General features: G+C 38.4%; 1 protein-coding gene across 5 annotated transcripts in view; it reads left to right on the forward strand.

Moving 5' to 3' along the window:
* The window catches only part of LOC138022878 (receptor-type tyrosine-protein phosphatase S-like), a 199015-nt gene that overhangs the window by 5318 nt on the left and 176197 nt on the right, over positions 1-17500 (forward strand). For all 5 annotated transcript variants that reach the window (XM_068869866.1, XM_068869868.1, XM_068869867.1 and 2 more), the window contains exons 2-7: positions 3833-4152; positions 4460-4613; positions 5077-5316; positions 8455-8643; positions 9193-9444; positions 16681-16872. In XM_068869866.1, coding sequence (XP_068725967.1) covers positions 3833-4152; positions 4460-4613; positions 5077-5316; positions 8455-8643; positions 9193-9444; positions 16681-16872 — 1347 coding nt within the window. The remainder of the gene's footprint in view (positions 1-3832; positions 4153-4459; positions 4614-5076; positions 5317-8454; positions 8644-9192; positions 9445-16680; positions 16873-17500) is intronic.

Raw genomic sequence — 17500 nt, forward strand, 5'->3', positions numbered from 1 at the left:
ATTCGCCACCATTCGCCACTATTCGCACTATTCGTACTATTCATGACTATTCGCTGTTCGGTATTCGCGACTGTTCGCTATTCGCTATTCGGGTTTTCCAGACACCCATGAACCGTACTTGTCATCCGGTATCATGGTCGATCAACACGCCATAAACGAAAGAGGGAAACATTTGGCGAAGTGAGCCAGCATTACGCTTTTTGCTCATAACCGCTGAAATTCTAAAAATCAATGCGTCAAGACGACTGTTACGTTTGCTAATCACCGAAAGTTTGTAATGTTGGCAGTTAAACGAGCCGAGCATTTAAATAAATGAAAATGTTTGACCTAGTCACACATGTCGGAAAACCATTTCACTGCAAAGTTGAAAGACACAAGATGTTGAAAGTAATGCTTGATTGTTTCGCCTGGCCTTGATGGTATTACATTTTTCTTTTAAGTGCTATTAAGTGGTAACTTAAACTGTAAGTTATGAAATTAAATGCACGTTAATCCCTACTTTGGTCCGCTATGACGTCTAGTTGTCTAGCTACAATCCCAGCCAAAAAGATGGTGACACCAACCCAAAATACAACCCCTTCCCCCCTTTTCAATGTTGATCAATCGCGCTATGACTTTGGACATTCATGAGAAAAGTCAATAGTTTTTTTTCCCTACAACTTGGAAAAGGGGGGAAGCGGTGAATTTATGTGTGGCATCAAGTGTCCCAGAAATTTATGACCGAGATTGGGTGGGGTCTAAAACAAAGGTCACTTTCAGTTTGACGTGTCACTCGTACTTGCAGGTCATTGTTTTACCTTTTCGAAAGTAACCACAAACCCTCAATTTGTCTAACCTTAGGCCTGAAAGCCAAGTTTAGGTCTATGATTACCCAAATCAATTAGGGTTTTGGGTTACTTTCGAAAAGGTAAAATAATGACCTGCCACGAGTAACCTGTCAAAAGTGACCTGTGTTTTAGACCTGGAGCCCGGATTGTGTCACGGTGCCCGGTTCGCGAGTTACTTTGTGACTAGAAAGGTGACGGGTGCGATTCGCATTGTTTTTCGAAATCTATACTGGCCCCTTTCTAAAATATGACTTGTTACTAAGCAGTGAAAACACTGTGAAAAGAAGTTTGTTTCGCTCACCTTCTGTTTCCAGTTTCTACATGGTAAGACTTGGGATCTTTGCGTACTCCTGGTTCTGGTTTTCATGCAATGGAATGTTGATAGTTAACCGAAAAGTCGTCGGCAAGCGTTCGAAGAGGTGATCTTTAATTGTTAATTTAAAAGTGTCTGTCTGGATCCCTACTCAACCGGTTGAAAAAGGTCTACAAACAAGTTTTGAAATCAGAGTATTGAAATTGAAAGTACAGTGTATGTCTATGATCTGACCAAATCACGATAGACATTTTTTTCTGTCTACACTTTTACCTGCATAAAGCAGTTTACAGCTATTACTCATTGTTTATTGATTTACTTGTCAATTAATTTTGGTTTTTCGTGAACGGTTTCTTTTGTTTTTGCAAGTACATAAATGAAAACTGACAAAGGCACTTCTCTTCAAAGGCTAGGATCAGTAAGGGAAAAAACGCATTCCAGGTTCCGGATTCCATATTTTACATAAACACTAGCTCACTAGTTCCGATAACGTTTTGTCTGGTAGCCGATCACAAAAACCACGCTGCTGTATGACAAACGGTACGTTTCATCGTTTAGCCGCCAGGGCTATAAGCTGGCTTAACAGTAAATCCCATCCTTAGCCTTACAAGAAGACATCTTTTCTGCATCGATAGACTTGATCGCTAAAAGGAACAACCGCACGCCGCTGGATCAGTTTGTTATGCAGGAGATCGTGAGTTCGACTGCGGCCAGACCTGCAACACTCAGGGTTTTAAAATAATTGAGGAGAAAGTGCTGCCTTTGTAATAACATCCGCAAATGGTTAGACTTTCAAGTCTTCGTGAATAAGGACTATAAATCGCAGGTCCCATTTCACAACCTTCAGCATTCATAAACTGTGGGATATTAAAGATTGCACACACTACTCAAAAAGAGTACGGTGTTGTGGTCTGGTCTTTTCATCAGCCATATGGTCGGCTTGGAATAATCTTCTGAAGGGACTACTGATCGATGAGACCACATAACAGCAAAACAGCAGTAATCAAATCGAAGGAGTCCAAGTGCTGAAACTGGTAAAGTGTTAAACAAGAATACTGCCGTGCAGGAAATTTCAAGATTGTTTTGATCAGTTTAAAACCATTTCACAAATATACACCTGTGCACTTCACGAAAACGGTGTTTGATGGTCTTCTCAGTGTCTTCTACTTAATATTTATTAGATTTAAGTGCCAAAAGTGCAAAAAAACCGTAACACAATATTAACTCAAACTCAACTCAAACTCAACTCAAACTCAACTCAACTCGTAACTCGATCAATAGTATATCTCGAAAAATATATCATGCCAATTGGCAAAATTTCCCTGCGGTGGCATTGTAAACAGATCTATGTGAAATTCTAGAGGAACTTTGCTTTCCCGAAACGGTCAGTGTAAAACGCAGACTGCAGATTGCAGACCGGGGGTAAAATGCAGACTGAGGTTATAATGTAACTGTTGAAAAAGCCCAAACCCCATTAGAAATGCTAACAGTTAAGCCTAAATATTGTTTTAGGCCTAAATAGGCCTAAGGTTAGCATTTCTAAGGGGTTTGGGCTTTTTCAACATTTACGTTGTAACCTCAGCAGGGCTCGAAATTACCTTTTTGCTCAGGGGCCAGCTGGCAACTAATGGGAGAAATTTGGTCGCCAGATCATAAATTTTGGTCGCCAACTTATTTAATATATGACTTAAGTGAGACCAGGATTTTAAGTCTTACTTTGCATTCAAGGAAACAAAAAAAAAGCATGAGAAAGACCTCTAAAGCCAGTGTTGTTTTCAGTTTTGGTGATGGTGATCTATTAAAGGCAAACATGGGTCCTTTATCCTTGCTTTTCACCTCTTCAAAACGTAGTTCTTTATTCTCCAACAGCTTGTGTGGGAATCAACTTACCTTTGTCGCGAGTAAACGCAACACTAGAATTGCTCGGCCTAGGCCCCCACACAACCACAATGCTCGTACCAGTCTCCGACCAGCATAAAATAAAAGGAACGGCAAGGAACGGCTCGTATACGGTTTCAGGAGCCTCTAGAATCAGAGGAACTTGGTTTCTTAACATACTTTTCTACCAATATTTATCTCCACTTTTTAATAGAGGGGACAAGTTCTGCAACACACTTTATGTTAAGGGTACAGGTTGATTTTTGAAGGTTCCATACAAATTTTTCAAACTCATTATGCGATGTCTAGGTTCATTATCAGTATATTATCAATATCAAGCTAGTTCTAGCTGAATCTTCGTCTTCCGGGTGCAAAAATTCACGTAGGCGGCAAGAATCATACATTGTTTAAGTGCGCCCACGATCTTATGAAGCCGCTGAAACAATAAAGTGCCATCGAAGTACCAAAGTACATTTTGTGCTATTAATTAACAATGTGAGAAACCGATTTTCTTGTAGTATTTATACATTATTTTAGTGGGGAAAGAAGGGTGAGTCGTGTTCTAGCTACCAGTTCATCATATAAAGATTCAAATACAAAAGTTGTCTACTGTTTATCCTGGGTTATCAGAAAAAAACATGATTTGCCAGCTGGCGACCAGTTCTAAAAATCAAGTTGCCAGCACTCAATTTTTGGTGGCATTAGCGACCAGTGAGTTGCAATTTCAAGCCCTGCTCAGTCTGCAGTCTGTGTTTTACCCTGACTGGTATCCTTAGCCTTTCTTAAATATCCTTGACTTTGTTTTGTATCCTAGAATCATGTGAAAAAGATGCTCTTGGTTTGGAGAAAGGATTTATTCTTGATGGACAGATAACATCTTCATCTGATCTCAGTCCCAACACACCAGCCAAAAATGGGAGATTAAACTACACAGCAGGATCTTCATGGTGTGCATCACCAAGTGACAGTTTTCCGTATCTAGAGATTGATCTACAGTCACTTCATATCATCTGTGCTGTGTCAACTCAGGGGAATTCCAAAGCAGATCAGTGGGTGAAGACATACAGTCTACAGTCATCCACAGATGGAGCAACTTGGACAAATTATACAGCACGAGGGCAAATTGGATTTAAGGTAGATTTGACACACACTGTATGCATGCTTGAATAGGATTGGTGAACCATGCAGTTTAACCTTAGGGTTGTTCTCAGATTTCTTTGAGTTGACAGCTAGCAAGATAATAATGATTGATCTCTGCCCACATCATTGTAATCATTATTATTTTGCCAACATTATGAGAATACTTTGCTTCATTTCCTGTGAATTGATCATTGCAGTTTTTTTGTCATAGTAATAATTATTGTGAAATGCTCCAAATAAGGGTTAATTTATATGATTAAAATCTAAAGTGATTGGTTATAACGATAACTGCTGATTATAGAGTTTCAGTGGAAACTTCAACCGGAACACCATTGTAAAACACGTTTTGTACCATGGAATGGTTGGTAGATATGTGCGTTTTGTTGCTGGAAGTAAACATGTGCAAGCTTGTTTAAGAACAGAGATCTTTGGAGCATCAAGGCGTGATATTAAAGGTACAGTACAACCGAACTGCCGAGGTGCTGAGAAATGACTTTACAATGTAGTCTTGAGGAGTGTATGTTGTATCAAGGTTCTTTTCTATGCAGAGTTAACATTTTTTGATAGTTGTGGACCAATCAAAGAACAGTAATGTTTGTAAGATCGTTAAGATTTGACTGGACAACTGTATCAGTGTGTCAGACTAACAGTGAACATGAAAGAAGGATTGTTTGAAGCTTGGTCATGGAAGCCTAGCATTTTTTTAATGGTCTGTGTTTTTAACACCTTTTTATTACTAAGGCTTCTTCACATTCTGCCATGGCCACTAGACGTACTGTGTCTTGTTTATTCTACATTGTATACTTCAGTTCTATTTAATTTCTTTAGAGCCTGAATTTGTGTAGATGCTGACAGTAACCTTTGTTTCTTTAATAAATTACTGTTGTAGATGAACATGTTTCTCTTTATTTGTTCAAGGAAATGTTGCTCTTTTTAAGCCCACTGATCAGAAGAGCACACGTGGGAGCTTTTTCTCCAGCTATGCTGTGGATGGTGGAAAGGGAACTAATGTTAGGTTCTGTGCCCACACTGGAGATGCAGGAAATACCAACCCATTTTGGAGAGTGGACCTGGGGCGAGTGGAGCATGTAGCTGAAGTTCGTATACTCAACAGAGATTGCTGTGCTGATCGATTAGACGGAGCTGAGATAAGAGTGGGTCAGTGGTACATTATTTTACTGTGACATTTTACAATCAACAGCAACATTTACTCTGCAGATTTTAATGCATGAATGTGAGGAGATCCTCTTTGCTGGAATTCAACTCTAGTAAAAGTTGACCATTTCCTCAATACCTGTACGAACAGCAGAACGCTCTTCCAGCACTGCGCAACTTCATATTTTAGGTTGCACAGTGCTTATGCGTCCTTTATGCGACGTTCATGCGTTGACCAAGTTTCAGAAGCAGAATATCGAGCCCTGTAGAAAGGTTGCAATGCTTAACAACGAAAAAGCAATGGTAAAGCAGTGCTGTATATCATTGCTTAACAGCTGCAACTAAAAACCATTTTTGAGGAAAAGTTTGGAATGTTTAAGTTAAGAGCGACAAAGCAATGCTCATGCACGCAGCGCTGTACATCATTGCTCAAATGCTTCAGCTAAAAGATAATTGTATGTAAAAGTTTGCAGTGTTTAACAACGTGAAAGCAATGCTTAATAGGCAGCTTTGTCAGTGCATCTTAAATTGCCTTAACGTCAGGGCTATACATGTAACTGAAAGATTTCTATAATCAACGGCTGTCAGTACGTAAGGTATATCCAGTCTTTAAGGTTTATTAAAATTCAACTGAAGTCAGAAATACATTCTCATTAAAATGTTGTATTCTGTAGAAAATTGTGATTTTAAATCTTGTACTATATGGCCGGAGCTTATATATAAGCCCAACATGATCGATCCAAAAAGATTTTAATGTCAAGGGAAATAGACGCCAGCAAAGTACACCACAATTATTTCGCATTTTCGGTCCAAATGGAGCGATAGTTTTAGCCACCCCCTTCAGCGACCCGCGATAAGACTCACGAATTGACTCACTATTGATCACCATTTTGCCCATTGACCAATCGCAGGTCGCTAAGCGATCTTCAATGGTTTGGATAAAGAGAGTTCTGAACAATGCATCACTTGATGGCTCTGGAAGCAAATGTTTGCAGAGTTTGGTGGCCTTAAATCCTTCTCAGTGTACAAGCGGCTCGAGTAAAGAAGATGAATGGGTAGCGGAGGAATTGTCCGTGATTTGCATGGGATTTCGAGGCAATCGAAGCCTTGGGGACGAATTTATGGCCTTTTTCCTTCGATGATTTTGTTCGGCAGCTTTGTCTCGGTGCCAAACCTTGGGAAAGAAGAGGAACCAAAAACCACCTAAATCGCTCTAAATCGACTCAAAAACCGTACCAGAATCAAATAAATATAAGACTGAAGCAAGGTAACATGTTTTTAATTTTAAGTCGTCAATAATTTTCAGAACTTTGAGGAAAATCGTTTTACCCATACAAATCCTTGTATTTCTACTCTCGCACGACATAGTACTGTACAGTATGGATACTCAGATATCAAGCTTGGGCTACCTACGGTGTACATGTATAGAGAGACACGAAATGATGAGAGAACTGCAATATATTAAATCAGATAGCTGTGTGAACAATATCATCTTTCATGACGGTTTTAAAGAATCCTGCTCGCATCATGATCAGTTAATGTAACAACGCTGCAGTGAAGAAGCTCTCTGGGTATCTAGAATATTTTTGTACATTATACAGCTCATTATATATAATATAGCTTGCCTGTAACTCCTCCACTATGCAAAATAAATTTAATTGATATTCTTGATACTTTTGCTTGTACCCATTTTTCGATTGATCGGCTTGTTGTTGGTGGCCATTAAATTAGAGGGCTTCTCAAGGTACCTTTTTTTAGTCCAATTAAGATGGAAAAACCTCTCGCATCACGTGACATCCTCCCTGCAGCGTTAAAGCAACGCGAAGCTACATGTATTAAAGCAGCTCTCTTGCAAAACGTCTGCAACGAAAGGGACGCTAATGCATCACCGATGCAGCCACCATTCAGACGTCCTGCAATGCTTAGCAAACAGTCTTCTCAAGCAGCGTTGGTGAGTCGCAAAAGCAGCACTGCTAAAAAGTTGTTTGTTTCAAGTGCAGCATGTTCACGGCCCCGCTGCAGTGCTTAAGTGACTTTGAGATGTCTTTGAGATGTCTTATGCGTAGTCATTTTTCGAAACTTCCGCAGTGCTATCGATGCAGCCATCATGCAACCTTTCTGTAGATATAAGGGCAACGCTGGTCAGTCGCTAAAGCAGCGCTGCGTTAAGGTCGTTCGTTTCGTACGGGTAGGCATTGCATCACTCTTCAAAATAATCATCATGAACAAACAGAAATAGACCTTTTTCTAGGGCAACACTTAAAATAGATTATCATCACCATGTTCAGTCATATTAGGTTCTTGTAATAAGGTGTCCATTTCCACAGCAATTAGACGGAACTTAGATAAGAGTGGGTCATTGGTACATGATTTTACTGCACCATTTTTGCAATCAACAGCATGCAATATTTACACTTCAAATATTAATAATTACTGTACAGTAATTGCACCCAAATAAAGAAAAATAGGCACGCATTGCGTACGTGTGGTAGTGCAGTTAAACACAGCATTTTATTCCATTATTGTCAAGTGAGCTGCGTTTTGTCTTTCTGGAGATTCAAGTTGTCTTTGCATAATATGTAGTCCTAATAGTACATGATATTGTTTTGGTATGATAATCATAAATCATTATAATAGTGCCATGGTAGATGTCTTGGGTAAATACATGTAGGTCCCCTGAGAAGACATTTGGTTACTAGTTAAATACTAAACCCTGAAAGATTGAAGAAAATAAAAGGGAATCGAGTTGAGAAACAAAAACGTTTGTAAACAGTGTATGACCTGTATTCACTCACTGCTGGCATAGCTAGCCTTCATTGAATTTAGCTGGTTTTTTATAGATGGTGACTAGTGACTGGAGCAGAAGTGTCTGAGTGTTATGCTAATAGGCCTTATGCATGATGACGTCATGTGCTAAAATATTCACCACCAAGCCTCGTTTGCACAAAATTATTCACATCATCTGGACATACAATACTGTTTGAACGTGGGTTTTCTTTACAAGTTTGTTCCTTTGGGATTCAGCTCATGCTAAAATTTGCAAGTTTGATTTTCGAATTCGAGGCTTGGTGGTGAAATCAGCTAGTCAGACCTCATCACGCATAGGGGCTATTTGATAATTCTTAACTTTTTCATTACAAGGAGATTCAACTGCTATGGGAGGAGCAACCAATCACGTTTGTGCTACTGTCACTCGTATTCCAGTGAAAGAAGAAAAACAATTTTTCTGCAAACCTATAGCGTCTGGCAGATATGTGTCCATCCGAATTGCTGGCCATCCTAAAGATGTGGTAATTTGTGAGGTTGAAGTTTATTCTACTTTCACACACAGTAAGGTTTTCTTTTAAAATTGTTCCATTTAATATTAAATTTTGTTTGCATTTACCAGTATTATGATTGTTATTGAATTCGTTCGATCGATTTGTTGTTTCTTATGAAGCTCTTATAGTTTCTTTCAGTTTACGACATTATTATGGAAATAAATACCCAGTCTGTTGCAAATTTACAGACTGTGTTTATTCTGGTGCTCCTTTTTAAAATAGTCTATGCAACTACATGTACTGTTTATTGTAAGCTTTGATGAAATGGCTGCAACACATGCTTTACAGGGGTAGTCCAGATGTTTGTGTAAGGTGGGTTTTAAATAATAAAATGAGACTGGATGACAGCATGTTTGTCCCAGATTCTACTTATCATTTTGCCACATCATTTACATGCATATTCACACAATCCCATGCAAACTACAGAATGTACTGGACCATAAGTACATGTAGGAACTTAATTCAAAGCTATGCTTTGCTTATAATGGCATTCATTTTAAGACCGCCGGTAGTTTAAAGTATTTCTCTTTTGTCTCATGTTTTGGGCATTTTCTTTTAGATTTGGCCCTCAATCAACCAGCTGAGCAGGTTTCTATTGCTCATGGCGGAGTAGCATCAAGAGCTGTGGATGGAGACAGGAGAACAAATTATCCCAGTGGGACCTGTACGCACACTGATTTTGCAAAGGATGCTTGGTGGAGAGTGGACTTGGGAGCATCTGTTCCTGTTGCTGAAGTTGTCATTGTTAACAGATACTGTAGACCTCAATTGGAGTGTGTAGCATTTATGGATTCATTTCAAATTAAGATAGGTAAGGCAAAATTCAATCAACGAGAGTGTTCATAAGCAAGGCAAGAAGCCTCCAAGTTTTTCATTTTTTTTGTTTTTTTGCTGTCATTTTTTGTTATGTTGTCAGCTTCTCCACTGATGTTCATATTAAATGCCAAAAAGAAATGATAAGGCAGGGATAGTGGTCCTATCAGAGGACCACTATCAGAGGACTATCAGAGGACTTCTATCAGCACCAGAAGAATGGGCCTCACTGGTCACTGTGTTCGCCACCCTGAGCTGGTTGCATCAAATCTCATCCTCTGGGAACCAAAGCAGGGGAAGACCAGCAACCACTTACATAGACACCCTCAGAAGAGATACTGGACCCAGTAACACTGGCGAGATTCGCGCCCTTATGAACAACAGGGACCAGTGGAGAGCAGCCATCCGTGATTCCCGAGTTGGTGTTGGCTAATACCCTCATCTATACAGATTGATGATACCGCCACCGCCGCCGCTACCATTAATAACAACAAGACATGCAACTGCCTACAAAAGAACACATGCTCGCTCGACGGAAACTGGCAAAGACAACAAACAACAGACAGAAACGTACATCGGACTCACAGAGAACGACTTCAAAACAAGATACAGAAACCACACCGCATCATTCCACCATGCTAAACACAGAAACTCCACCTAACTCAGCGAGCACATCTGGACCCTCAAAGACAACAACATCAAACACTTTATTTCCTGGCAGATTCTCTCATCTGTAGTATCGTAGTAGTAGTAGTAGTAGTAGTAGTAGTAGTAGTAGTAGTAGTAGTAGTAGTAGTAGTAGTAGTAGTAGTCCTAGTAATGGCATTGAGCCAGTTTTGCTGAAATTAAGATTATTGCACAGAAGGGTGTGATAATTACAGTACACATGACAATGTTTTACTTTTATATTTTGCCTCCTCAGATATATTGCTGGTCATGGCTTCATGGAATTTAAAATCAAACAATTTTAAGTGAATAAGGAAATAACATTATTAAACAATATCAGCTTGTTAACCTCGCAGTAGTGGTGGGAATCGGTTGAGATTTCACAATCGATCATCGGAAATAATTGGATTGCCCCAACCGATCAATCATCGATTTTAATCGGAAAAATCTACCAATAAGCATTCCATGCATTTTTCACCTATGTAGAAGTCAAAGTGATAGCTTAAAGTCTTTAAACTGTTTTTAATGTTATTAGTAATCATTTTTATTTCAACTTTAACAAAAGCTACATCACTACTAAAAGTGTGTTACAGTGCTGGAATTGGATGAATAAACTCGATCAATACAGTGTTCTTTTACAAACTCAACTGTGTCTTTGAGTAATAAAATCCCTAGCAAACAACATAACATGAACTGGCAAGTCATTGTTTCATCAAGTAAAATTTGCTCTCTAAAACAGCCCACAGAGTGCTCCAAACACAAAGTACTACCACTAAAGGCTCATGTCTTTGTAAGAAAATGAACATGTCAACATTACTACATGTAGGACTCATGCGAGCCCTCTTTTTGCTCACAAGATTTCCTGCCCGGCTAAACACCCTTTCTGAGGGTACTGATGAGGCTGGTATGGCAAGATATTTTCTGGCAAGAATACTCAGATGTGGAAAGAACTGCTGGTTTTTCTTCCACAACAGTAAAAGCGCCAGGTCTTGGTCCATAGAAGTAGAGTGCAGATACTGTATTGACTGACTTCGTTTGCCACAACATGCTGACTTGATGTCACACTCTCCCCCTTGCAAATGATATTTTGCAGCCAGTCATCCATGTCAGCCGATCGTGCTTTCTTAGGTGGGCCTGGGTGACTAGGCTCATTAACGTCGTTAGACTGCTCAATAGGGGTGGCATCTGATTGATCTGAATCAGTAAACAGGGATAGAGGGGTCCTTTTGCTGTGTAACAGTACTCTGACTGTCCTCTTCTGGCTCTTTCTTAACAATGAATTCCCCCAAACTAACATTTTGAGCATTTTCCAACAGTAGCTTATTGGCCAGTTCCTTTTCAAAAGGAGACAGGAATTCTAAACCTTTAGTAAAAGGATTTATCTCACACGTCATCAAGGCTAATTAGCTCTTTGTCTTTGGTTCTGGAGGCCATTTCTGTCTGGATGATCTGTTTCACTTTCTGAATAACAGGCAGGTCCTTGTTATTCTCCTGCATACATCTCTCAATTTTTACAAGGATGGGCATTATCTTCTGCATACTAGGAACCTGCTCTTCAGATACAATGGTAGTGACCTTCTGAAAAGGATCTAGAATCATAATTCGCCTCTCTGCAAGGTGATGCTCCTCAAAATTGTACACACAGTTTTTAATTGTAGTTGTTCCAGCTTTGTTAAGTGTTGAGTCATACATGTAGGCCATGGCCAACAAAGCAGGTGTTTGCTCCACCAAATGGCTGAGCATAGCAAGGGTGCTATTCCATCTAGTTGGGACATCATTGATGAGTTTGTGTCCAACTGCATCACTACTCAGCAGCAATTTCTGCTTAACCTTCAAAGTATCAGTAGTACTTGATGACTGATGGAAGAAAGTGACAAGCTTCCTTCCTTTAGCACAAAGATGAGAGACCTCAGGAACTTCAAAACACTTTTTAACAACAAGATTCTTTCTATGACTATAGCAACCAAATCTCACCCACTTCAACAACTCAAAAGCTTTCTTTTTCTTTATCAGTAACTGCAGTTGGAGTCACAAAGCTTCATGCTTGCTGTGTCTCCTTTAGACTGGAGGCAATTTTCTCTGCGGTATGGCTTAATCCTTCAAAAAAAAAAGAAGCGAATTTTAATCTGTGAAATTCGCTCCAGGCAAACTACAATAAAAAGGTTGCTCAAGGCAGTAAGCACATGGCAAAACTAGTGTCTCATTGTTCACCAACTATCACATGACATCGTAACACCCTTCCTTAAGTGAAGTAAGGAAAATATTCAAAACAGGAACAAAAGATACGAATCTTGCGATAAACAAATCTTAAAATGTTTTTCTGAGAAACAAAGGCAACAATGCATGAAGAAAACTAGGAGCCTGTGAACTGTACACAAAGTGGGCACTATTTCAAAGTCCTTAGGTTGAAATGAAACGTTTAGAAACAGTTCAATGTTCTTGAATGAAAACTAAGTCATTTTTTAGTCCTTAAAATGAACGGGGAGTTTGATTTTACGTTTGCTTCTAGTTACTGTTTCTTTGCTTGGGGTATTCCTCCAGTCTAGAAGTACTAAGTAAAACTTGGTTCCATTTGGCTTAGATTTCTTCATTAGCGGTATTACTGTCTTCACATTGTCCTCTACACAGCCATTTCTTTGAGGATAACTGGGTAAACTTGTGACTATTTCAGAGTCATAGTCTCTTTGCAAACTTTCTGAACTCTTTCCGAATCAAAGGGTGGACCACTGTCACTGGAAAATGTTAGGTATACCATGATTTTATATTGGAGAAATGGCATTTCAATCGGGTAATTACTGCTTTGGCAGTCTTCCTTTCCAAATGATCAATCTCAAAGTAGCTAGAATAATAATCAACTGTACACAGAAAGTCCTTCTCGTTTACTGTAAGGTGGATATATGTATATCACAACCAACTTTCTGCCATGGGCTTTCATGCAGGTACAACATGAATTATGAGCAGTTCTCATTTGGGTTTGTTGGCAAACACGTTGCATGTGTCACAGTGTTCAATGTAATCATGCAGTGATTTCTTAATTCATGGATGGCTAATAAACAACTTCTTGAGCTCGTCTGAAGCATCGTTTTGTTGCGATGTGGGCTCTTTGGATCTTCTCTTTAACTAGGAACCTCAGTGATTACTTGGGTGACTAAATCACAGTTACTGAGAATGACAGTTGACAACAAGCTCATGCACCTAGCTCCCACACATACTGAAGGTCAAGAAATCGTTTGCTAGTAAGTTAAGACTCCTCAAGAAATCAAGATTTCTTTCCAGAAGCGTTTGCCTAGACCTCTTTTTTAAAGTGATTCCTCCCTTTTTGACTTGTGGTCTTATCATACATGGGGCTGGTGCTGTTACACAGCGAAATACTTCAGTCTCTGGAATGGCTTCAATGCTTAGCAGCTAGACTTATTTTTAACTTTTCTAATGAGATGGACTCAAGCAAAGTATTAAAATAAGAGTAATGGTCGAACCTGTTTTGTGACAAGAAATCTCCAATTATAGTATTTTTATTTTGTATCCTTGTTCAAAGCATACATTTATGCATGTACCACAAACAATTACCAGATCCTGTATCTGAACTCATTATATCAAAATGGACTGTAGGGTATACAGCTGTACGTTACAAGTACCAGCTTCACTATTCATCCTGCGCTTCAACACCTGCTACATGTAGATAAAATACCCTATAGTGCACAGAGGTTGCACTGCTCTGAAACTACAGTATACTTGACAATCGAACACCACCAATTTGTTAATGTCACTTTTTTTTGGAGTCTCAAGTGGAAACTGAGATCATTGGACAATTTTAAGAATTTTACTTTAAATTAAAGTGGCATCAGTATCCACCTGCACTTTCAGATCAGAAGATTTTATTTACACACATAGCACCTACAAAGTTGAACTTCAACGACGGTTTGTGCATGGAATTGAAGGGATATTTAAATAATTATTCTGATGGTACAAAATGTGGACCCCTAACTGGACCTCCTTCTGTACACCACTTGAGAGAAGAAAGAAAAGTCAGTAGATGGTTTTCACAGTGACATCATCACAAAAATTTAATTCTAAAATCAAAATAATTTGCAAGGTCCTCTGAATTTTTATCGAAAGGAGGTTGAAGATGATGTAAAAATAAATTTTTTTTTTAGTTTCCAGTTCCTTGACGTCTTTCATTTCAAAAATACACCTTGGGTGACACCATGATACAAATCTATCAGGTTGCAAACAAAAAAGTCTATCCCTATGAATCTCAGCAGTTTGAGCCTTTCAAGTACATTAGGAGATGTGTTCATACACAGTGGGCTTTATTTCATGAGTGAAAAGTAAGTGCTTCTATCGCAAAGTGAATTCTTTTTATTTTTTTTATTTATTTAATAGCTTCAACGTTAACAGAGCATGAAAAGACTAGAAGTCCATATGAACATGCCCCATACTTACATAAACATATGTGATTCAATATACGAACAGATACGTAACTCACAACTAATGTGACACATAATACAAATAAAACAATAATACTACTAATAATTTATCTACAACAGACTGTTGCCGGGGTAACAGATCTGCATTTAGAGCAAATAGTTTTAAAAGTTCTTACTTGGTCAGGATCAAAAGCTGAATGAAGAATTGACTTGTAATGCGAACGAACTTTCGTTTTAAAGGATGGAAGAGTAGTACTTTCCTTAATATTAAAAGGCAATGAGTTCCAGAGAAGTATAATCCTATTAAAATAAGAAGGTTGAGGTTTTAGTTAAATTAGGCTTATAATCAATACTGATAAAGGAGTTCCTAGTTACTCTGGACTTACTATATGGAGTGACATACTTAAGGATGTGGTTAAATAAACCGTTACGGCATTTATAGAAAAAGACCAAATCTAGATAATTATTCAAACCAATAGGAAACAGGAATCAAGTCAAGTTTTATCAACCTATCTCTGTACGAAAGATCTGCAAAACACGCTCCACCTGGTGCAAGAATGTATTTACTTGCACGACGCTGAACATGTTCAAGCAAAAGTAGCACAGACCTGAGAATTGGAGAGGTGTTTTTAAGATTTCTTTCCTACAATATTCCAAGTTCTTGGCCTTTTTCACTGCACAATTTTGAATTTTTTGTTGTTGTTGCTGACACTAGAAGTTAAATAAAAAATAGAGCAGGCTCTAATCTTCTGTGTAACAAGATCATACTGTGCATCTTAATTTTTGCATTTGTGCTTATAGCCTCATTTCCTTGCACCTTTGACCACAATCCCTTGCATTTCAAAGAAAACTGTGTGCTTCTCCTGATGACAGAACTGCCTTGTTTGTTCGTTTGTTCGTTTTAGGCTCAGTGGTAGCGATTAAGGACCCCACAAGTTTTTACCTTTTTAGCTTTGAATATAATCGTTTTAGAATAAAGGATTCGATTGATTCAAAGTTTGAAGATTACATAATTATAGTTTGGAAAGGACTGTGAGATTCATTTTTTGTAATTTAATTGTCCACACAGCTGGAGGGTTATGTACACTATTTTTATTTTTGTTGGCTGTTTTAAGCTTCACTGGCCATAACAAGCATAAAAAATGCAAAAAGTTTTGATTATGTGTTGTAATAGCACAACTACCAAAGCAAAACGATCATACTACTTAGCTGTACAGGCTGTAGAGAGGTTTCTACACTTAATTATGTCTTATTCAACTAAGAAGTCTACGGTAATTATGAAAGTAGCCCAGCTGGCCACCTGGCAAGCACTGGAGTTAATTTTGAGTGTCATTTCATTGGGTGCCTGTGATCTGTAAGAAAAACATGATACATGTACTAATTGAGCTATGATCGATCGTCGCATGCAGTTACGAATGCAATGTTAGCAATTTGCGTAGAGAAGCTCGAAAAATTCAGGAGTTCAATGGAGTTTGAACCCATAACCTTGCGGTGCTGGTGCAATGCTCTAACCAACTGAGCTATAGACCTCATTCATAATGGCGGCCAAACAAAATATTCTTTTGCTTGCTATGACAAGCACATTTCAAAAGAATATATGTTTCAAAATGAGGACAGTAGGTCTAATTAACATAAAATTAATGCAAAAGAATGTAAAGGTGATTGTCATTTATGAAAGTGGTCTATAAAGTCACTGATGCTGGGAGCTGGTCATTCTTGGGTTCAAATTTCCCGTGATGAATGAATCAAGCATCATAATTTTTTATGTGCAGTTAAATAAATATGATTCATTAATTTCATATAATTATCATTGCATTCATGGTTATTTCGTACTAACAGTATTAAGCTGTTGTTGAAGTTGTTGATTGAAACTGGGCTGCTATCAATGATGCAGTTCACAAAATACCTCTATCCTCCACAGAGATGCATAGACATGTTTTAAAATTAATAATTCCATCTTTTTTTAATGTTGGTTGACCAAGGATTGACTATTGCTTCAGTGAATTAAAATTAAGCTTTCAGCATTAGTGGAGGAATTTATGGTATTCTGTCTCTGCAGCAAAGGTGAAGCAACATTACTATATATTAAATGTTCTTTTCACTTCTACTGTAAATGTCATTGCCCTCTGTTATTCACACAGGTAATAATACCAGCACAAACACAGGCTGTGGTGGGACCCTGTCTATGGTTACCGGGGAAACTAAGTCATTTTACTGTTATCCTCCAATTGTTGGTCGTTATGTCTCTGTTGTGGTACCAGGAGTTAGAAAAATTCTGACAATTTGTGAGGTTGAAGTGTATTCCACACCGCAAACTTCAAATGGTGTCACAGGTAAGTGGATTTATCAAATTATAATTCACTTTTTATGCCTATATGAACAGAGTTTTTAAATTGTGAATTGAGCCACTTACAGTATTAATCAATTAAGAAATAATTTGGGAAAAGCGTCTGTCAAAACAAGGATATGGTGTGTGGTAAAAGTGGCTTCAGCATTTAACTTCCTATGTCATCCAGTACTTGGTCCTTTCTTTGTTGATCCTGTGAGTTTGAGTTTCTTTATGATACCCATAACACTTGTGGAACTGACTTTCAAAGTTTCTCCTTTTAATAACTTTAACACCTACAATCGGCGACAAAATTGTTGACACATTGACCATTTCTACCCCCTATGCCACATTTCTTCTATCTTTTAGCCTTCTATCTTTTAGCCCTTCCCCCCAAACAATGTTGTAGTGTGATTCTCGGGATATTTAGGTACAATTAGGCAACATTGAATGGGGGAGGGGGGGTTCTTATCACTAATTTAGAGCATGATTCAAATATAGTGTTATTTTACACTTGAAAAGAAATGTTTAAACACAATGTGTTAACTAATTTTGTTGCCGATTGTAGCTTCTGGGTGAAGGTTTTGTCAATAAATTGCTAAATTACTGTGTAGTGTAAATTACTGTGTAGTTTG

This window comes from Montipora capricornis, chromosome 11 (assembly GCF_036669925.1).
Source record: "Montipora capricornis isolate CH-2021 chromosome 11, ASM3666992v2, whole genome shotgun sequence".
Lineage (NCBI taxonomy): Eukaryota > Metazoa > Cnidaria > Anthozoa > Scleractinia > Acroporidae > Montipora > Montipora capricornis.